Source organism: Erythrolamprus reginae, chromosome 1, assembly GCF_031021105.1.
Source record: "Erythrolamprus reginae isolate rEryReg1 chromosome 1, rEryReg1.hap1, whole genome shotgun sequence".
In the NCBI taxonomy this organism is placed as follows: Eukaryota; Metazoa; Chordata; class Lepidosauria; order Squamata; family Dipsadidae; genus Erythrolamprus; species Erythrolamprus reginae.
Genome location: NC_091950.1, coordinates 381,477,886 through 381,500,823, shown reverse-complemented (window position 1 = coordinate 381,500,823; position 22,938 = coordinate 381,477,886). Strand labels below are relative to the sequence as shown.

The 22,938-nt window shown below is 37.4% G+C and overlaps 1 protein-coding gene across 2 annotated transcripts in view; it reads right to left on the bottom strand.

Moving 5' to 3' along the window:
* Nucleotides 1-22,938, bottom strand: part of SPTBN1 (spectrin beta, non-erythrocytic 1) — a 215,589-nt gene that overhangs the window by 77,958 nt on the left and 114,693 nt on the right. For both annotated transcript variants that reach the window (XM_070734769.1, XM_070734770.1), the window contains 6 exons: nt 12,507-12,658; nt 5,979-6,152; nt 4,667-4,758; nt 3,514-3,594; nt 1,699-1,814; nt 369-481 (listed from right to left, as the gene is read on the bottom strand). In XM_070734769.1, coding sequence (XP_070590870.1) covers nt 369-481; nt 1,699-1,814; nt 3,514-3,594; nt 4,667-4,758; nt 5,979-6,152; nt 12,507-12,658 — 728 coding nt within the window. The remainder of the gene's footprint in view (nt 1-368; nt 482-1,698; nt 1,815-3,513; nt 3,595-4,666; nt 4,759-5,978; nt 6,153-12,506; nt 12,659-22,938) is intronic.

The following is a 22,938-nucleotide window of genomic DNA, read 5'->3' as shown; positions in this document are numbered from 1 at the left end:
TATTAAAAAAAATATTTATTAAAGGCAAACAAAAGTTTGGCGATGACATATGACGTCATTGGGTGGGAAAAACCATGGTATAGGGAAAAAACCCGCAAAGTATTTTTTAATTAATATTTTTGGGAAACCGTGGTATAGACTTTCCGCGAAGTTCGAACCCGCGAAAATCGAGGGAACACTGTATTCCTAAGAGTATTGAAAAGGGAATAACTAAGTAGTGAATTAATTCACCCTTAACAATTCATGCCAAATCCACAAAAAGTGTTATTGCAGTGGCATTAAAATGTGCAAATGATGAAACTGAGCAAGTTTTCAAGAAAAGCAAATAAACGTGCTGCATTCCATATTTAAACCTTTAAGTTGGGTACCTTTCCAATTCGCTTTCCTTCAACAGCTAAGGCTTTCATCTTAGAAAAATAGTGGTAATATGTCACCACATAGGTTATAATAGACTTTTCATCTGGATGGTCAACACTGATATCTAAAAAGCAAAGTGGAATCATTTTAATGCAGAGCTAGATAATCACAGAATGGTGCAGAAGATTCACTGAAGCAAGAATCAGGAATGCAATCAGACAAGGCACTGGAAGTAAGTCAATACATACAACCCATTTTCACACTGCAATGTCGCAATGTTTAGAATTGATCATATACTGATAGGCCAGCCTTTGCTCCCATAGTTTTCTCATTCATATTCACAAGCATATAAGGTTGGTGAGACAGAAAAAATGAGCAGATTCATGACTTGGAATACGAATATCACATTTCCCAATTCAGACTCTAAAACTTAAACACCACTAAGGGTGCTTTCCTGCCCTTCTCCAGGGTATTAATTGCAGAAGATAAAGGCAGGAAACACAAATTACTGTGTGTATCATAAAACAAAATGTATTTTTACAGGTATGATGGGCTGAGAATTTGAGCTAAACTTAAACTGCTGACTTTGGCAGGTGTTACATGTTTGGTATTTGAGCTTTCACTAGAGTCCTGGAGTTGAGAATTTAAAATTAAATCCAGACTGAGTCCCTGGTTTGATACTTACTTGGACTCTATGATTTTCCTGAAAAAGCAGTTAATCATCTTACACACAGATAACAGAATAAAAAGCAAAGACTTCCATCAGGATGTAAGTAATCCTCAACTCACAACCTTTCAGTTAACAGTCAAAATTATAATGCCTTGGAAAAAGTGACTCATGATCTGTACTCACACCATTTCTTATCTCACATGCTCAGGTGCTTGGCAACGCGTTTGCATTTAGGTCTGGTTGCAATGTCCTACGGTCAAAGGATCACTATTCGCTGCTTTCCAGCAAAAATATAATACTAAAAAAGCATGATTAGCTTAATGACTATGGTGATTCACTCAACGACTACCATAACAATTGTTATGTAATCAGATTTGATTCAATATATGATCGCAACGATTTACAGTGAAAATTCTGGTCCCAGTTGTGGTTTTAAATTGAAGATTAGTAGTAAGGCAATCTGTGTAACTCAGTGAATATAAAGAAAAATGGATGTGTTATCTGCCTCTAAAAATTATATTATGCTCCAATGAGCCCTCCCTCTGAGATTTGTCACATTGGTTTAGAGATTAAAGAATTTGGAAAGGAGGTTTTGGCTGGCTACAAATGAGGCAGTGGATACAGGAAAACTAACAGAAGAAGGCAAGTTTGTGTTACTGTCAAGTTCTTACCTTCAGGATCCAGGAGTTTAGTAAGGCCAAGGTGTTGCTCTGCCAGGTTAAAAGCATTCTGCAGATTGTAGTGTGCATTTGATTTCTTCAGCTTATCAAAATCAATTAAATCAGGCCTAAGAATATAAAATATATTTACCTAAATTTGTCCTGTATTATGCAGGAATATTAGCAAAGAAATCAGACAGAATCAAAGTCAGTAAGAAATGAGACACGGAAGACACTTTTAAACAGAGGCAGACTCATTTATATCACCTCTATGGCAGAGAAATGTATCCTAATACACATTAATCAAGGAGAATACAGTGATCCCTCGATTATCGCGAGGGTTCCGTTCCAAGACCCCTCGCGATAATCGATTTTTCGCGATGTAGGGTTGCGGAAGTAAAAACACCATCTGCGCATGCGCGCCCTTTTTCCATGGCCGCGCATGCGCAGATGGTGGAGTTTGCGTGGGCGGCGGGGAAACCCGGATCTTCGTCTGCTCGCTGCTGCTGCGGCCGCCCAGCAGCTGATCTGCTCGGCGGCAGCAGCGAGGAGCCGAATCGGGCTTTCCCCTTTGCGTGGGCGGCGGGGAAACCCCGATCTTCGTCTGCTCGCTGCTGCTGCAGCAGCAGCGAGCAGACGAAGATCGGGGTTTCCCCGCCGCCCACGCAAAGGGGAAACCCCGGCTCCTCGCTGATGCCCCCGCTCGCCCGCCCGCCGCCCGCCAGCAAGAGGGGAGATAGAGAAAGAGAGAGAAACATAGAAACATAGAAGTCTGACGGCAGAAAAAGACCCCATGGTCCATCTAGTCTGCCCTTATACTATTTTCCGTATTTTATCTTAGGATGGATATATGTTTATCCCAGGCATGTTTAAATTCAGTTACTGTGGATTTATCTACCACGTCTGCTGGAAGTTTGTTCCAAGGATCTACTACTCTTTCAGTAAAATAATATTTTCTCATGTTGCTTTTGATCTTTCCCCCAACTAACCTAGAAGGAAAGAAAGAGATGAGAGAGGGAGGAAGAGAGTGTGAGAGAGGAAGAAGCAAGATAGAGAAAGAGAGAGAGAAAGAAAGATGAGAAAGGAAGGAAGAGAGTGACGTCATCGGGTGGGAAAAATCGCGATATAGCGTTTCGCGAAGATCGAGATCGCGAAAATCGAGGGATTACTGTAATTCCACAAATGAATAAGTGGGGGATATGATACTGTGACATGAGAGAAAAATGACTTGTGAAAGATAAAATGCATGCATGTACGGGCTGGATCATGCAACTGAAGAAAACGAGTAAGAATGAAGTCTAAGATCAATCATTTTTCTCTGAAATGTCTTGGGAGCAGACAGCAAAGGTGTTTTACATATGCAATTTCCCAGCCAAATTATTGACTGCAGACTTTTGGCATTATTTCAATCATATTTTGTTTTTATTTTTAAATAATTATTATACAGGCCAAAACTGAACACAGCAAATATGATAAGATGATATTAAAAGCACCAAAAAGGAAGTGCCAAATTGCATCAGATAGGATACAGCTCCGCAATGCAATCCTAAGCACCTGAAAGTAAGCCTTACTAAATGTAGGATTTATTTCCATGTTTTCATGCACAAAATGTGGCTGCTAGCATTTGTTCCAGGGTAAGGAAATTTACAGAATTAAGTTAAAGGTTTCACAGATGAAGTGGTTTGGAGTGAAGTCTGAAGAGCCAGACAGATGGAAAAAGATGTCTCAGAAAGGAGATCTACATAAAAGGAGATTTACATAAAATAGAATTCTGCATCCATTGGTTTGGTGCTTAAAACTCTCGCAAACATTTCATCAAATGCCCACCTGTGTTTATGGATTAGTGCGTTGAAAGCCATGCCGTCCCTCCAGCTGGTGGTGAAGTTGTGAATGTTGACGTTGGGATAGCTGACACAAATAAGGACCAAAGGAAAAATAAAAGCAAACTCAATCAATATAGGTTTAATGCTTGGAGACATGAAAAATGATAATAACTGCTTAAAGTACCAGATGTTCTGCTCAAGCACCCCCATCTATAGTCATTTTCAAGTCAAGTTCTAAAACTCAAAAAAGGATTTGTCTTCCCAGAAAATGTCCAAGCCATCCTGATTAAATATATCAATTAAAAGAGGGAGGATTCTGTTGTTTAATTTATTGACCACAGAGAAAATTGGATTATCATGAACCAGGAAATCCTCTGAAGCCCTGATATAGTTGTATATGAAAAGAGGAGAGGAATTATTGAAGCTTGCAGGAACATGAGGAGCGAGGTGAGAAAGGAGGCCTCACAGATAGGGATGCAAGCAAATGTCAGAACCAACACCATAAGTCTTTAGTGAGCTGCCAACTTGTGCAGCCTAGCCAGAATGACTGATTCATGCCAAACTAGAAGCAAGAGGGTGGGACAAGGTTCTAGAACAAAACCTCAAGAGAAGTGAGTGCAGTAACTTTTCCTAAAACTGCCCATGTAGTGATCATCTGAAGCAAAGGTTACCCATGTCCCTTGATTACCATACTGCAAGCATTGGTCTAATTGGTCCCAATTGCCTTTAATGTTGGCCATATTAAAGGCAATTGGAAGTATAGAAGACAGGTCTCGTTCCAATCAGTGTACCAAGCCATTCATCAGAAACCTGTGGCAGGCTGAGGGATATATAATATGCAACTATCTAAATTATGTATCTCATAAATGTTGCTTGACCAATAGCAGTAGCATTAACCACAGTACCTACAAAATATGGTGGGTCAGTTCATATTACTGGAAAGACATCACAAGATATGACATTTGATGGGATCATAATGTATTACTATAAAAATATTAGCACATTTTTTACTTTTAAGTGGAGTGCTCTCCTTAATCAGATCACTCTTTTCCAGAAAAGGTATATGCGCGTACCTGCACACATGCTCACTCACATACTCCTCCATTACTACAGAATGCTGTATGGAAAATCTAGATGGCCATTCAGTTCAAACTCACCCAGCTGTCTTCATCTGGCACCACAGGAGTAGGGCATCTTTAGCAGATTTCTTTTCTTTGTTATCTTCTGTTTCAACACTGATGTCCTGAATCTGTAAAACAAGCATTCATAAATGAATACATATGCATACACGCAAAAGCTTTCTTGCCAATATTTAATGCTTCTAGTACTTTGTTCGTTAGCTTGGTAAAAAAAAGGGGGGGGTGTTATTCCTGCTTTAAAAACAAGCACTGGAGCATTGTTAGCATTGTGTGCGTTCTTAAGCATAGTTTTTCTTTGGGAGGGGGAAGTAATTTTGCAGTAACCAATCTCCACATGTCTTTAAAGAAAAGTAAAGCTGAATGATGACCATAAGTACAGTTGCAATTTCATTTAATGACCATATCGCATAACAAGTTGCCTATCTCAACTATGATAGATAAATGAGGACTACCTCTAGGGGGCAATGGAGTGGAGTGGAGTGGAGTGGAGTGGAGTGGAGTGGAGTGGAGTAGAGTAGAGTAGAGTAGAGTAGAAGAAATGGACCTTGGAGGTTCCTAGTTTAATCCCCTGCTTAGGCAGGAAACCATACACCATTTCAGACAAATGGTTATCCAACATCTTCTTAAAAACTTCCAGTGCTGAAGCATTCACAACTTCTGGAGGCTGTTCCACTGATTAATTGTTCTAATTGAACAATTAATTTCTCCTCAGTTCTAAGTTGCTCCTCTCTTTGATTAGTTTCCACCCATAGCTTCTTGTTCTACCCCCTGATATATCTTCTTGCAAGCAAGATCAATTAAATATTAAATGCCATATGTTTATGGTATTTGGAGTGACATGACAAACTATCAAAATGTCAAAAGCTGAAACAAAAGTTTCTGAATTCTTCCTCGCATTTGCTGCAGAGGAGTGTAACACAAGAAGCTAGACGACATTAGCTCATTTTCATCGCAATTGAAGCAATATTTCATCCAAAGATTTTTGTGAGACCTTTGAGAATGATTCGGTTACCATGGAAATACTATTGATCTCCATGTGGTCTCATTTGATTTTAGATGCTGAATTTTGTTTAGGTGGTACCAATGCATTTCCAACAGGTTTAAACCTTTGACTTGATTTACATAAATCTGAAATAAAATGGCAAGAATAAACATGCCTGATCTTAATCCAAAAGGAGATGAGAAAAATGTTCAAAACCGAAAGGTAAATAACTAAATATAAATACTGTACATTGCAAAAAGTGATACATGAGAGGTTTGTATGTGAAGAAGCAGCTGGAAAACAACACAGATGCAAATGCCATTATGGTACAGATGATTCTGCATTTACCTGGAATCTCAATATAATTGTCCAAATAAGTCCAAGGGTTAGCCTGTGATTTCCATCCACAATATCATGAGATCCCATGTTTTCAAGATGTACTCGCTGTTCTTTCAGGAACTGGAGAGCTTTGTCAACGTTTTCCAAGCAATGGATTCGCATCCTTCCCTTTGTTGGTTTGGGCTACATGGGACATTTTAAAAATGAGGAAAAGAAACAATAAAGAAAAGGCAGAAAAGGCTTCATTATTTTAAGGAGATGTTATTATCAAGTCTATCTCCCAGTGATTTTCAGACATGGCAATTTTAACATACTGTATATGGACTTTAATTCCCAGAATTCCTCAGCACACTATGATGGAGCAGGCTTTCCGATTTACTATTACAGATAGAATCATTTAGTTGCTAGAACAAGGGCCTTCTCATTATTGGCATCCTAGCTGGGAAAAGCCTTCCTGAAGAGGTTAACCTGGAATATAATTTTCAGCAGCAAGTGAAGCATTGTCCATTCTCCCAGTTAATGTACGCAGTTCAAAAATTGTTCTGAAACAATTACAAAGAATCGCTAAGAAGTTCAGTATTATTATTACTAATTTTGTTCAACTATTTAGCTGGCTGTGCAGGACAGAGAATAAAATATAAGTTCACAAAGGGGTCATGTTTTATTATATTAAATTTTGTTAAATGACTAAACCAGCAAACCTTTTTTTTCTCAGGTGCTGAGAGAGCGTGCGCGCGTGCTTTCTGCCATGGGTGAGTGTCCAGACCCATAATTCAAAGCCTGGAGAGGGTAAAAACAGCTTCCCCCACCCCCTGGAGACCCTCTAGAGGCCAGGAAAGGCCTGTTTTCCAACTTCTGGTGGGCCTAGTAGGCTCCTGTTTCACTCTCCCCAGGCTCCAAAGGCTTCCCTGGAACCGGGAGGAGGGTAAAAACGCCCTCCCTCATCCCCTGGAGGCTCCCTGGAAGCCAAAAACACCCTCCCAGAGCCTCTGTGCAAGCCAAAAATCAGCTGCCTGGAACACAAATGAACGCTGGAGCTGAGCTAGGGCAATGGCTCATGTGCCAGCAGATATGGCTCCGCGTGCCACCTATGGCACCCATGCCATAGCTTCGCCATCACTGGATAGATAAAACAGCATCCCCCTCCCAAAAGATAAACAATGCCAAAACAAACTTTTTGTTCTGTGGGCTCACCAAACACTGAATGGGTCCATAGGATGCTGGTTACGTTTAAGGGAAACATCCTGTTTTTATGTTTCTGTACTCACATTCCTTGCAGTGGTGAGAAAGTGCTAAACAAGCAAATAGAGCTTTGCATGCATGCAATAATGAGAACTGGTAAGAGTCCAAAGAACACTGTCTGCCAAATGTAAACTCTTTTTAAAAAGGCCAATCAGAGCTGCCGCCCTGACTGATTGAGGAGACCTCAGGATTAAGAAACTTTACAACTTCTTTTGGAGACTTTATAAAAGTAAGGCAGATGTTAGGAAGAAAAAATTAGTTCCAGCTCGCTTCCATAAAGGAACACAAAGGAGCAAGCAATGCTCTAGGAAGAGGTAAATGTAAATTGTACACAACCACCTTAAGAGCATATGTCAAGTTGTTGCATTAAGAGGCTCTTATGTAGTTCATAAAAAGAAAATGAGAATGATTCACTTACATGCAGTAAAAATTACAATTCACAACACTGCAGTTAATTAAAATGGGTATCAAGAGTTTACCGATGAGCTGGTTGTGCGAGTTTGATACCCCTGATCTAGAACAACTCTTCAAATGAGGCAGGGTTATTTCTAGTCACTCCTTTCCTTTATACAGATAGGCCAACAGTTTTCAATTCTTCTGCTAGATGAGTGCATGGAAAGTGATTGGAACCCAAAAGGTTCTCAACTCTTCTAAAGGCAGCAGATCATTTGGATCAATTTCTAACTGACTTAAAATTGATGGAACCAACCAGTTCCATCTGATTTAAACCTGTTTATAGATGGACAGAAAGAGTATTGGTTTTTGATGGCTCAAAAAAGGGATGTGCAAGTTTGGGAGACCAAAAAAAGGGATGTGGAGTTTGGGAGACCAAAAATGCCCACCATCAGTCTATAAGATGCAGCAAAATTTTCACCCACTTTTTTTTGGGTGTGTGTGTGCATCTTATACTCCGAAGAATACAGTATATGTGCTGCTTGTTTTGTTTAATTTATATTCCAATTGTTCCTTGTGTTTTTATGTTTACATTTGTTTTTGGTGTAAATTATTGAGAATCTAATTGTGATTTATCCATCTGCTCAGTCCTACTTACTTTGAAGGCTGAAAAGGGGCCAGAGAGGACTGCTAAATGGCTTCCATTGTTTTTAAGAGAACATCTTTATCCATGTGAAGTGAGAACATTACCAAGTAAGATTAGCCAGCGTTTAGTATAAAAGAATCATATCCAAAATGCAGAGCTACTGAGCAAACCCCCTAATATAGGCAATTAAAATAAGCTATTGATACAGACATATCCAATAATTCTTCAAGGCACAGAGAATTAGTGCAAGTGAATGAACAAAAGCAAGGAGCTAGATAAAGATTTAGCGCTCAGTATTGTCCACTACTCACTTAGTAAACTAGTCGATTAAAAAAAAAAGCAGGTGTGATACTTGTGGGGCTATTTATGTAAGAACACATGAAATGTCTTCAAATCTATAATAGCTGATGCAACATTTTTGTTTTTAGCAATAAAATGAAATATTTTAGTAGCAGTTTGATTATGGGTATATTATGTATTCATGCAGAACGGATAGTCTGGTAAAAGACAGAATGACCCTGGGACTTGAAAAAGCAACATTCAATTTCTGATCCAGAAAAAAAGTCAAATAAGTAATAATAAATAAATTTCAATCCCTGAAGTCAGATTATGAAACCAGTAACTGGAATAAGGTAGCTGGGTGGCAAGGAATGCAAACCTCCTTCTTGATCCACTGTTTTTATGTTTGTTTAAGGTTTTCAGTTAGGAACTGGGCACACATAAGAAAGGCGACTAAATAGTTTTTAATCTCCACCCCCTATACACATCACACACATATTCTTCATGCTGTAAAGGGCAAAATTCATCAAAGAGATTCTGTTTGTGTGAGCTGACCTTTGGGTTCACACAAATTATAAAGCAATTATTGTTTAAGGTTCAGTCATTTTTATGCAACAACTCATTGTGTGTTGGTATATGTGCTTGGAAAGGAAAATGCTGTAGTCATTTTACATTCACAGAGTATTTTTACATTTTATATCCATTTCTTTTTCGGATTTGTCTTTTGATCCAATGACTTTATGAGCTAGATTTCTAATTTAAAATGTGCTTATTTCTCCAATTCATCCTTCCCCCTCCAGGCCTCACCAGCTGCACTGAGATAATGATATTGGCCTGGCTGTCTGAAAATTCTTGAGAGTATAATCCTAACTGATCCAAATGACACTAGTTTGGAGAAGGCTGGCCCAATATCTTTTATTAGGTATTTTATTAACTGAAAATAATATCTCTCATTTTTCTCTGCGCTCTTAAAATACTCTGGATTGAGGGTACAAGTAAATGCAGAATAACAGAGTTGGGAAGGGACCTTGGAGGTCTTCTAGTCCAACCCCAGGGAATCCTGTATGATCCATTGGACCATGGTGGTCCAATCTCTTCTTAAAACTCCCAGTATTGGAGAACCCACAACTACTGAAGGCAATTTGTTCCCTGCCGTGAAATGCCTTACAGGATTAATAATATTTATCCAAACATTTAGGAATTAATAAATGTAAGACAAATGAAATTAAATGGAGCACATAGATGAACACTTTACTTGGAAATCTATTTGCCTTTAAATATAATTAATTCAAATAGAGAATATAAGGGATGATGGAGGATAATATTTAAGGTGAAATGAAATATTAGATATATGCAATTTGTTTATTGGATTTGTATGCTACCACATCTGGCCAAACTCCTGGAAATGAATAATAGTAATCATCATGATTCTAAAATGATCACATAATAAAAAATAAAAAGTCTCCAGAACAAAAAAAGTAATAATATCCCTGGAGTTGTTCAACAACATGACATAAAAACGATAGGCCCACTTGGTAGGTGTACAACTTGCTGAGCACCAGACAACAAATAACTAGACTTTGAACCAACTTCAATTTTGGAGTGGCCTTCAAAATCAGCTCCTTGCATAGTCTAACTATGTGATGAGTAAAATGTGAGTCTCTTCATTAAGATCCCGTGCTCCAGGTGGGTCCACAAGTGGAGTACCAATTATAGGTAGGCAAAGGATCTTCTGGATATGGTCCCCACCTATCACCTAAGGACTAGTCTTGAGACTAGGAGAGTGCCAAGTCACAGACCTACTTGTGTTTTGCCTCCAAGATCGTACATTGGAACAAACAGAGGGCTTTGATGGATTAAAAGAACTCCATCTTGTTCAATTTTAGTCTGCTTTGTGCCATCCAAATTCCAGAGACTTTCAGAATTTATCCTCAAAATGGCTGAGTTACATTTGCATTCATTTATTCCAGTATTTTGAAGTCTTGAGACATATTTCCAAAAAAGCAAGGAAGGAGATGCAATATTGGAAATAGTTCTTAGTGATAACTTATCTAAATTCTAGATTGCAAAATGGAGAAGCCCTTAGTTTAAACACGCTTATATTGTACCGTAGGTGTTATTGCCTGGTATACGCAATACAAAGTAAATATTAGCATAAGGAAAAAATAAGCAGAAAACTTTCAAAAAATGAATTTTGAAACAGAGAAATGTTAGCAAAATGTCTTCTTTTGATATGTATTTGTAGTTGAAAGTATGTTATATTTTTGATTATTTAAAGGAATAGTGCTAAAAAAGACTTGTAAATTGTTACATTGATTGTAAACAGATTTGCTCTTTTCGCCCTTGAATGAAAATAATTTTTGCTCAGCCTCTTTTGGAAGAAGGTTGTTAAAGTGGAAATTGGCAGAGACCCTGGACGAAGTGGATTATTTAGAACCTTTTTAGCATTTAGCACTCGAGACTTATATAGCTCTTCACAGTGGTTTACAGACCTCTCCAAGCAGTTTACAGAATTAGCATATTGCCCTCAACAACTTGGGTCCTTGGAGGGATGGAAGGCTGAGTCAACTTTGAGCCTGGTGAGATTTGAACTGCCAAATTGCAGGCAGCCCGCAGTCAACAGAAGTAGCCTGCAATACTACACTCCACTGCACTCTAACCACTGAGACACTGTGGCTTTTATTCTAGGTTCAGATTTTATTCTCAGTGGTTTTTATTCTAGGTTCAGGTCAGAGTACTGAGATGTGATGATGATGATGATGACTTTTGGACATTTTGGTATGTGATGCTACAGCTATTCTGGATCTCTGAATGGATTTTAATACTATCACCCACTGTATCCTTCTAGACTAGTTTAGGGGGTTGGGACTGAGAGGCACAGTTTTGGAGAGGTTTTCCTCCTTTTTCCATTGCTGTTTCCAATCAATATTACGAGAAGGAGATAAATCAGTGCAGGGAAAAGGGAAAGAGGTAAAAGAAGCTTCACAATAGCCACCTGTGAAGCAGGTTAGGCTTGAAAATAATGTCTGGCCCCAGGGGCAGAGCTAGTTCTTGGCTCTCCCCACTTCTAGTCCAACACTTTAATTACTACCCTACTTTGGCTCTTCCACAATGGATTGGAAATATAGAAAGCTACACATGCATTATGACACATTTAGGAGTTGATTTTTGCTTAAAGCAAGTCTATTATTTTATTTCTTGCTGTAGGTATTTTTCTCAGATGCTGATGATAAAGGATAGGAAAGAATGTACTTTCTCTTGGCAAATATGTAAAATAGTTTTGCAATTTTTAAGACTTTCAACAGACTTGTTACGCCACTTTTTTATTATACTTCTGGAATAAATAGCAAGAAGCTCCCTCTAAACATATTTTATTAGGATTTTAAAAATGGGAAATGCATTTACTACACTATGAAGAAGGTAGGTTAGGAGAAATTACTCAAGATTCAAAGAACTTTCTTCAATTTTGCATAATTTCATAGCTTCTTATTTCTAGTGTGGGACCTATGTTATGAAACATTCTATTGAGATGAAACTAGGCTTTCTAAGAACAGTTTGGAAGGGGCTTAAGAATATTTATTCATCCACCTATTTTAGCATTCAAATCTTTTAATGTTTAAAGTTTCAGTTTTTTATTCTGATTTCAATTGCAGTTTTATGCTCATGACTGAAGAGATTTATACAGGTTGTCCAGAACTGTTAACTCTTTTTTTTAAAAGAAATCTATAAATCAATAGAAGTTCCCTTAAAAACATCATAGGCCACTGAACATGGCTCAGAAAATATGAAAATATTGTCAAATATTTTAACCAGTTATAAGTAGTGTAATAAAAACTTTTGAAAGGAGTGGTCTACACATCTAAATTAGCTCATATATATTAAATATTTCAATTTTGTACTTTAGTTTATAAAAGGAAATTGCAAAAGGCTTAAGAGAACCAAGAGTTGGCATTGTAATATCTAGAACAGAAACTTACAAGTCTCTCGCCTGAAAGAACTTCCAACAGTTTGATAAGCATTCGTCCATCACGAAGATCCGTGTACAAGTCTGTAATTCTACAGGATACACGTGCCAAGTGAGAGTTAACCCACTTAGTGAATGTCTTTTTCTGTACTGCCTCTCGCTCATCTAGTGAAAAAGAAAATATACAATAAGGCTTAGTCATTAGAAACTATATTTAAATCACAAACAGAATCTGGATAAGACATATGTGTGATCATATTTCATGGTCTATATGGTATATGTTACTATCATTCAGATAGCTCAGTATCTTCAATTCCAACAGGAAGCTATTATCCAAGAGTGCTTCCAGGTTCTCATTCTTAAATTTTGATTTAGTTAAAGATATAATGATTTGACCCCTGATAATCTATATTCATGTGTTGCCACTTATCCGTTACCCTATAATTCTTAAACAAATTTCCAGGCTACAGAGGCAAAGACTTATCACAGATCCTGATAAAAGCACCAAGATGCGTACAGTACATGGGGTTCCTACAACTCCAAAGTAACCTTATGTATTGTTAAAACCTTCTCCAATTTGTTGCCTTCAAAATATACTGGGTAAGGATTGGGAAGGTGGTAAACTTTAATCTAGTTACTTTCTCTCAATCAAAGTGACCTGGGCAAATGCGTGGCTGAGTGAGATTTGTTCAGAATAAGTTTTAGTTTGGCTATTTCAATCACTTACAACATGTCCAATATACAATGTTGTTGGTTCTGCGAAAGCAAAGAGCAAAATTTTTCATTAATGCTGCTGGGTACTTAACAGTGGTGTGATGCTATAAACCAGTAATGGCGAACTTTTCCCCCTCAAGTGCCAAAAGCGCGGGTGCGGGTGCTATTGCGCATGCGTGAGTGCCCACACCCATAATTCAATGCCTGGAGACAGCTAAAATGGCCTCCTCCCCCCCAGAAGTCCTCTGGAGGTCTGAAACAGCCCATTTCCAAAGCTCTGGGTAGGTCCATTTTTTGCCCTCCCCAAGCTCCAGAGACAAAAATGCCCCCCCCCCCCGAGACTCTCCAGAAGCTGAAAATGCCCTCCCAGAGCCTCTGGGCAAGCCAAAAATAAGCTGGCCGGCACGCGCATGGACACTGGAGCTGAGTTAGGGTAACGGCTCGAGTGCCAGCAAATATGGCTCTGCATACCACTTATGGCACCCCTGCCATAGGTTCGCCATCACTGCTATAAACTATTGTCATAACATATTCAAATAATATATGAGAGACACATCGATCCATTATCTGCAAATGCATGCTCACTATATTTTTTAGTTGTGTATATAATAAATAGCCATGTTCCAATAAACAGGGGCCAATACAAGTAGTCCTCAAATTTACAATAATTTGTTTAGTGATCAACCAAAGTTATGACATTGTTGGAAAAATGGTTTAAAACCAACAGTCATACCATCCCTGTGGATGCATGATTGAGATCTGGGTGTTTGGAAGACCCTATGCATTTATTACAGTCATGTGATCACATATGTGACTTTCCCAGCCAGCTTGTGACAAGCAAAGTCAACAGGGAAGCCAGCTGGGAAGACTGCAAATCATGGCGATGTGATGTCTTGATTAACAACTATTGCAAAAAGATCATAAAATGGAATACAATCACGTGATGCCACACTTAATAACTGCACTACTTAGTAATACATTTTCTGTTCCCTATTATGATTATAAGTAAAGAAGTACCTATAAAGTTCCTATTGTCAACTATATAATTTATATCAGACTAAGAAACAAATGCCATAAGTGTCCTGCACACAGTTATTTTACTTAGTACTGCTAGAGTAAAAGAATCTTGCAGATTTGAATATATATATCTCTTCCATCACTTTATCTTTGTGTGAATTAGGGAGGGACTTTTCTGGGATATTTTCTTAAGGTTGTCTATTTGAATGGGTTTAGTGGGCTCTGATTGCTGCTTTAGTCATTGATTTTCCCACTGTCCATGCTGTATGCCCTCTACACCATTTTTCAATCTCAACAACTTTAAGATATGGAAGTGGAATTAATCCACTTAATTTTCAGGAATATTTTCATGACTGTTCAGCCAACTTATCAATTATAATTGAGCTCCAACACCAGACAGGTCCATCATTTGATCATTTAATGTCCTTTATTTTACACACACAGTGGCATACATTGTACATGGTCATAAAAGTACAGTATTTTGAAGTAGCTTCTAGGAAGGATTTCAAATTATGTTCTCTGGGAGCCCTTTTTCAGATATATTTAATACCTTCTCAGAGCTTTTTATTACACTGTCATTATATCTGGAGGGAAGTGTTTTGAAGGCACAATTACACTGTGGCAATAGGCGGAGTGATTAAATTTCTAATCTCTTTGTTCTTTCCAGTTTAAATATTTAATTGCTCTCCTCTCATGCAGATTGCTGCAACATCATGAGCAGGTAGCAGTCTAGGTCAAAGAAATGTAACCTGTGGCACTCCAAGAATTACAAAATTACAATACCCGCACTCCCAAGGTGAATTCTGATGGGAGAATGATACTCAGAATTTAACTTCAGCAATATTTGAAGGCCCACAGGGCAGTATGTCCCTCTAATCAACGTTTACCTCCAGGTAAATCAGGGCAGCAATTTCTGACACAATTATATGCTACAGGGAAAGGATAACTACTAACTTCTTTTTCTTCACCTTCTCCATAACCCTTACAGGTGGAAGCGAATTCTGTAAGATACCTTCAATATAGAGACATCACTCTCTCATTTCCCAATGTTTTAAAATCTTTGAGACTAGACCAGGATAAATGTTCCTCTGCAAAGAGTCATTGTCCACACATCAGTTGAGGTTGCTAAAGCTGATATAATTCACAAGCTGAAGAAGGAAGTACTTCATTACCAAGTGGAAACCACATTGTTAGCACTACCTTATTGAGAAATACACATAAACTGATTGATGAAAATTGAGCTGCTCTTCACTAAGTACAGTATAATCCCGTAACACTGGAAAATAGGAAAAAAATCTTTTTTCTACATTTGCATAAAATAGAATTATATTCCACTACTGAAGAATATCAATAGAAATTTTCCTATTGTCACTTAATAATTATAACTAGTGGCTGGTAACAAATCAACATCAACAAATCAATAGATATACTGTAGTTTATAAATATATTATGCTAATTATTATATTGTGAATGTGTTATATTGTGAGCTGCTCAGAATCGTTTGGAGTCAGAAAGGACCTAAATTGAATAAACAAATACATTAAAAACACTATTTTTAACTGTTCAGTAGTTATTCTACCCTATTCTACCTTAGCCGCTCCAAGTCTTCGGAGAGGGGCAGCATACAAGACTAATAAATAATAATAATAATAATTATTATTATTATTATTATTATTATTATTATTGAAATCTAAAAAATATTGCATATGAAAGTCTTCATTATTTAATATATTTATAGCCCACCTGGATACCTCTAAGTTAAAGTATATCTAAACCTGTTTAACTTCAGCAAAATGGTTACATCAGACACTGGCATACAGGACAAGTAATCATGATATCACTACACAAATGATACAAACTACGTAACTTGCATAATTTGGATAAAGATATCCTGGCATATTATTATTTCTCCTGATGCAATTATACTGGAAATAGGAAGTCATCTGATCATCTCATAACCATGGAAACTGATCAAAGGTGAACAAGGTCAGTATGATTAATTATTCTATGGGTCAGTTTTTGGATAGGCATATTGAATTGTTCAATGCCTAAATTTTCTCATTTTTCTCATTCCTCATCATTTTTCTTTTTCTTTCATCAATGAGTCTTTTAGGTTGGACAAGAATAGAGATTTGTTTAATTATGTAATTCTGGAAGTATGTTAGCCATTCCAGATAACCAATGATAATAACCAATCTGAGATCACTGCACAAATGGACAAAAGTATCATACGGAATAGGGCGTGACAGAAGACTATAAATGAGAATTTTTGAAGATTTCTAATTAAAGCCACAGGATATGGGTGGTGCACCAAATATCTAGTACTTTGCAATAACATTTATCTCCCTGAATGCGCACATATTGTGCAGGGTAAGAAAAGGGAAGGAGACAATATGTGCATCATGTAAAGCGCACACAGCAGGAAAAGGGAAGTAGCTCTCAAAAGTTTACACTGATAACACAAACTTATCTCCAAGCAACACTAGGGACAGGCATTTCCGCTGGACGGAAACCCCAAAGGACAAATGTTGTTCAAATAAAGGATTGGTACTTGAGATTTCTGGTCAAGGTTTGAAGAATGGAGGGAGAGGTCTCTCTAATGCATGTCTGATAACAAGTACAGTATTCCATATCTAAACCAACTGAGATCCAATACAGTGTGGACCAGTGGTGTCCAGGCTGGCTGTGGGAACTCTGGGAACTCAAGTCCGCAAGTCTTAAAAGTCACTTATGTTGGACACCCCAATCCAGTTTATAAGCTAGTAGAAGGTTTTTGACTGCTAATACTTTTGTGCAAGTAAACTGAAAATAGGAAAACAAACAAGAAAAATCTTTAAACTTTAGTATTTAATCATCTGTAAAATAGGAGTGTTGGCTATATCAAAGATATTTGACACGTTCTACTGAAAAAAAGTAAGACAGACTTCTCATAGAATACTAAAATATGTGTTGCTAATTATCTAAATTAGAACATACTTAAAATTTTGAGACTTTTTTTTGTGCTCTTACAATATTATTTCTGGTTGGCTTGCCCATTCACAACATAGTTGCCAAGCAGGACATAACCTGTATTAGAATATGGCTTTATCTATAAAGATATTTCATAGTCCAATTCTCCTTCCCCATTGCAGGACACTTTCTGTTGCTATAGTTTATTTTGTATTTCTTTATATTTTATAGGTAGGTAGCACCTTTGGGGAGGGTATTGTTTACACAGCTTTAAAAAGTGCCACTTTGAGGCTGCATGGTCTTCTCAGTGGAGGCCCCTGTTCTATGAAATTATCTTTTATGTGGAATATGCCATGCTCCATTGCTGTTCTGTTCAGACATATTTTAAAAATCCAGGTTCAAGTTGTCCTTGGATGTTAACTACCCTTAATATGTTTTAATGGATTTTTTTTTCTGGCTTCCAATTTGAAATATTATGATATAATAAAAGAAATTACAGGATTGTTTATAATGTTGAATGATACTGAAATATTAAGTGCTATTAGTTTTGAAACATATACCTCTGTGCTGGGATGAGCATGCCTCCCACACTGGCTGCAGAAAGAGAATACTTCAGGGGATTCCTCTCTTCCTTGGAAGCAGTTGGCTAATTTGAGAAACAGAAAGCTGGACTAAGACATGCCCTGGACTGATCCAGCAGACTGTTCTGAGCGTATGTTTTGTGTTGGGATGTAAAAAGTGAGCCAAATTTTAATGAGTTGTAGATAATTAAATGCTCGCAGCTGTTGATGGACTTTAGTCCCATTTTATTTATGTATTGCAATTTACGCCTGTTATCAAGAAAGGGCTTATACTTTAACCTGCTTTGAAACATCTTCTAAAATAATTGAATTGGCACAGAAGATACAATTATTGTAGTGTGATGATGACTCAAGCCAACACATTTCCCAGCTATTCAATTATCAGTTACTGGCATTTTTATTGAATTTTATAACTCCTTCTCTTATGTTCCCATAACCACAATAGGGCGAAGGTCACATTTTCATTCCAGAGGTAATGGATGATACCAGCACTGACTTGCTCGTATCTGTTCAATGATCTCAGAGCTGAGGGATAAGTTGAGTTGAAGTCCTAATCGGCTTCTCTGGTGAAATTTACGTGCTCATATTACAGATTAACAGACACACAAGTCCTTGCAGATGCAATTTCTTCTCAATACATCAGGGTAAGCCCAGAGACAATTGATTGAAACCATATTTTGAAGCTGAATTATAACCTTGAATTGTTCAGAAACGAAGAATCATAATTTACGGGCCTCTATTTCTTACGATAGTCCTTGCTAGCCAAGTATAAAAACAGGTTTCTGAAATCTTTCTTTGTGGGAAGTTTGAATTAAATCAGCTTCTGTTTGCATAAATCAAATCTTCATCCTGGCCATCAAAGAGAGCAGGATTATATCATTGAGTACTGTAGCCACTGACTCACCCTGGCTCATGATAAAAACTAAGATCAGCACTGTAAAAGAAGAACGAACATAGGGCAAGCAACTAGTTAGTTCTGAAGAAGCAGAATATTCCTTGGAGGTGCCGTTTTCTCTCAAAAAGTAGAAGCATGCCTTCCCTATAAATTCCAGCAATGTCTGAAGATTTTCTTTACAAGAAGGCTGCCCTGCAAAGGTCAACAGCTTCTGTTCCCCTTTTTCAAGTGGCTAGGAAACAACTGTATCATATAAACTTTTTATGTGAAAACCAGTGTAACTGCTGGCTGAGCAATATTTAGCTAGCAAATAGTCTCACTATTTATAAAACCCAAAACAAGCCACAGATACTGTATTTTTTATTATTAGAAAAAATAAAGGGAGCTCTCTGAATAGCTATGGTTCAAGCATCATTATATGTAGCCACAGTGTGGTTTGTTATAGTTTGGTAAGGACAATAGGTGAATCCTATCATTAAGTAATTAGTATAATTACCAAATTTGATTATTGATATATCAAAATGTGGCATTACATGTATTAGAAGCAGACAATTCTTCGGTAACTAGTTGCTTCTTGTTATCTACAGTATTATTATTTTGCATTGAGGGCTATACAAATCATTATGATATGAAGTAGGCCAGTGATGGTGAACCTATGGCACAGGTGCCACAGGTGGCACGGGAAGCCATATCTGCTGGCAAGTGAACCGTTGCCCTAGCTCTGTTGGCCAGCTGATTTTTGGGAGGGCGGTTTTGGCCAGGGGGATGGAGGAGAGCATTTTAACCCTCTCCCACCTCCAGGGAAGCCTTTGAAACCTGGGGAGGGCAAAACACAAGCCTACTAGACCCACCAGAAGTTAGGAAACAGGCTGTTTCCAGACTTCAGAGGGCCTCGGGGGAGGGGGGTGAAGCTGTTTTCGCCTTTCCCAGGCATTGAATTATTATTATTATTATTATTATTATTATTATTATTATTATTATTGATATTAATTAGATTTGTATGCCACTCCTCTCCGGAGACTCGGAGCGTCTCACAGCAACCAAACAATACAAATCTAATGATTAAGACAATTTAAATCCCTTAATATAAAAAACAATCATACATCTCATACAAACCATACGTAATTATGGATGTGGGAATTCACGCATGCGCAATAGCGAACGCGCATGCTCTTTTGGCACCCAAGGAAAAAAAGCTTCACCATCACTGAAACAGGAAGTACCGTAGCAGTGCAGGAATTCTCCATTTATTTTGGGATTTTTTTGCATATAACCTTTCCCTAAAACACATTGCTTCATTTCAGTCCATCAGGAGATGGGTGGCTTAGAAACTGAAGTTGAAATAAATAAATTCTGACCTACACTGTGACAAATTGCCATCAATTTTAATGAAAAACTATCAAATGTGATGGAATCATCAAAAGATCTATGAGCTTGCAGAAACAGTCTGGACTGCATATATGATCAATGAAATGTGGACAGCCCACTTTTGTGTCACATTCTGAGGTGTAAGGAGTTAACTTTTCTATCCTATCCCAAATTTTACATCACTTAAGATATTTTACCCTTGACCTCCAATTTTCCTACAAGTTCCTAGATTATTTTTTTCCTTACATTAAAAATTTCAGAATTGCAATCCAAACTGATTTGATTCAAGGAAATCTTTACTAGAAAGTTCTGCAGATTCTACAAAATAGCTCACGGTACCTACTCATCAATTGAAAAACAAAACAGAGATGAAAGCAAAATTGAGAACTAAAAATTTACCTAAATCAAACTTCCCCAACATAATGAACTTTCAATGATACTATTCTTATAATCCCCATCCAGTTTCACCAAAGCTGATTGAGGATTATTGTGGTTAAATTCAATGCGTTTCCAAAGTGTTTGGAGGATTGTTTGGTCTGACCTAGACATCACAATATTTATAGTAACAAGCCATGTACCACCCTTCCTGAATGCTCTCTCCACAAAGGATATATGGATTAGTGCCACCCATATTGCAACTTTGTTTATTCAAAAAACACAACACAAATTCAAACTTTAGTCTGGGAGCAGCAACACAAGAAAACAACAACACACAATGTTTTGCCATGGGCTACAATCTGGGGAATGCTAAATTACAGGGTAGATTTTCAAAGGGAAGCAGCACACTTATGGGTAACCAGATGTTAACAACAACTATAAAACAGCCTTTTAATAACTGGTAATATATGTGATTTAAAATCATAATTTATATTGCCCCTGTTCTCCACAGGGATAGGCAGACCCAAGTTCGGTGCCTATGACAAACAAATTGAAATAATTACATAACACTTTTGTAAAACATTTTGGTAATGACTGAATAGTCAAATGTTAAATAACATTTTTAAGACCTGGGCCTTGACATGAGCAGAAATATAAGAATGCCCCAGAGCTACTTTCTTGAACATTAAAATCTCTAAAATCATGATTGCATAATTATAGGACATACATTGGTATTACAATTCATTTTTTAATTTGTGAATGTGGAGAAACAATGGGGGGGGGGAATATTTCCTCCAGATTAATTTATTGAGACAGAGGAGTTCGCGTAGACCTTTTGGTCCTGACCAAACTGGCCCTTAAAGAGAAATTTTAGAATTTAATTAGTGCCCCAAACAACTGGGTTATAGGTAGCATTCAAATAATGACTGGAATTAGGACTGGAATTTCCACTGTAAGTTACTGCAGTCATGAATAAACTACCTATATTTTTGTTCTGATTCCTCTAAAGCTTTATAGCAATGATAAAAACATTAGTAGTGACTCATACTTTTTTTCTTTTAGAAAAGAATGACTTTTTTTATGCCTAGGGCTGCTTGATGCCGTAATACAGGAGACTGGGCATGAGAAAATCACTCATCTGGGAAAGACACTGAGGCCCTCACATATCAATACACAAAACAAAAAAGACATTATGTCCTAATGTAAGAGATAAAAATATTGTAGCATATTTTTAAAAGAAGGGGGATACATCAGATTTCTAAGCAGTGGAACACCACATCTATTTTTAAGAGTCTCTTCATACTTTCAAATTGTTCAATAAGATCACTAAAAACCTAACTGTGTTACAGTGGCAACCAATGCTGCCTAAGAGGTTATTCACCCCATGTTAGCAAGCATAGGAAATCATTAAAATTAATAGTGCATGGTGTAAATTATTTTTTCTCAATGGTGAGAGGAGTTTGATAGCAGAACCAACTCCTTGGGGAAGTGGTTGTCTCATGATTGATTGATGTGTTCAAATAAAGGCATGACATGTATTTACCAGCAATACATTTTGTTTGATATAAAAAAACAAGGAAGTGGAACCCAATCTTATACATGTTATTAATAAGTAATTCAATAGAACTACAATCTTTGATTAGGCCACAATCTAGTGTCTTTGTTTCCTGGGAATATTATTGTGCTTTGCAGAATTTATTTCTCTGGAAAGACGCCAGGATTTCATTACAATATTAAATGACAATAGAAATAACTGAAAATGATTCATTATTTTCAGTAGGAATGATTCTATGCGATATGTCAAGTATGCCCCACAAATTGACCTGGGATAGACTGTACCACTTTCTCATTTGAGGTTTAGTAGTATTGCCGGTTCCTTGGAATAAATAAATTCTTTTTCATGTTTCATTTTCTCCATACAACAAATTAAACAAATATTTTGTCCTATATATCTTTATGTTCAAATGATTACCTGCCACAATCAAAAGGAATAAATGAAATACATCACTGCAACTGCCATGAATTGCAAAAATGTCTGCTTTCTGCCAAAAGGAGAGATTATAAAGTTGCCTACTTGCGCTCCAGATAACTACTCCTCTTAAGCAGATTGCAGGAACTGAGGTTTTTGCAATTGGCTAATATATTGGGTAGTTGAGACTTGAGGGTTTTCAACCAAGCTCGCAGCCATAATTGCAGCCTATTAGAAAAATACAAAGTTCAGCCAAATCTCATTTCTTAATCATTTTTGGATATAATTAATTTAAAGCTAAAGAGAGATTTTCTAAGCAGCAGAATACATTTCCACCTGGGAGTTGCAATTCTTTTTGAAGTACAGGTAGTCCTCAATTTACAACCATTCGTTATAATAACAGTGAAAAAAGTGACATGACCATTTTTCACACTAATGACTATTGTCGCATCCCCATGGTCATGTGATCAGAATTCAGATGCTTGGCAAATGGCATGTATTTACGACAAGTGCAGTGTCCTGAGATCATGTGATCACCTTTACGAACTTCTGATAAAGTCAATGGGGAAGCCAA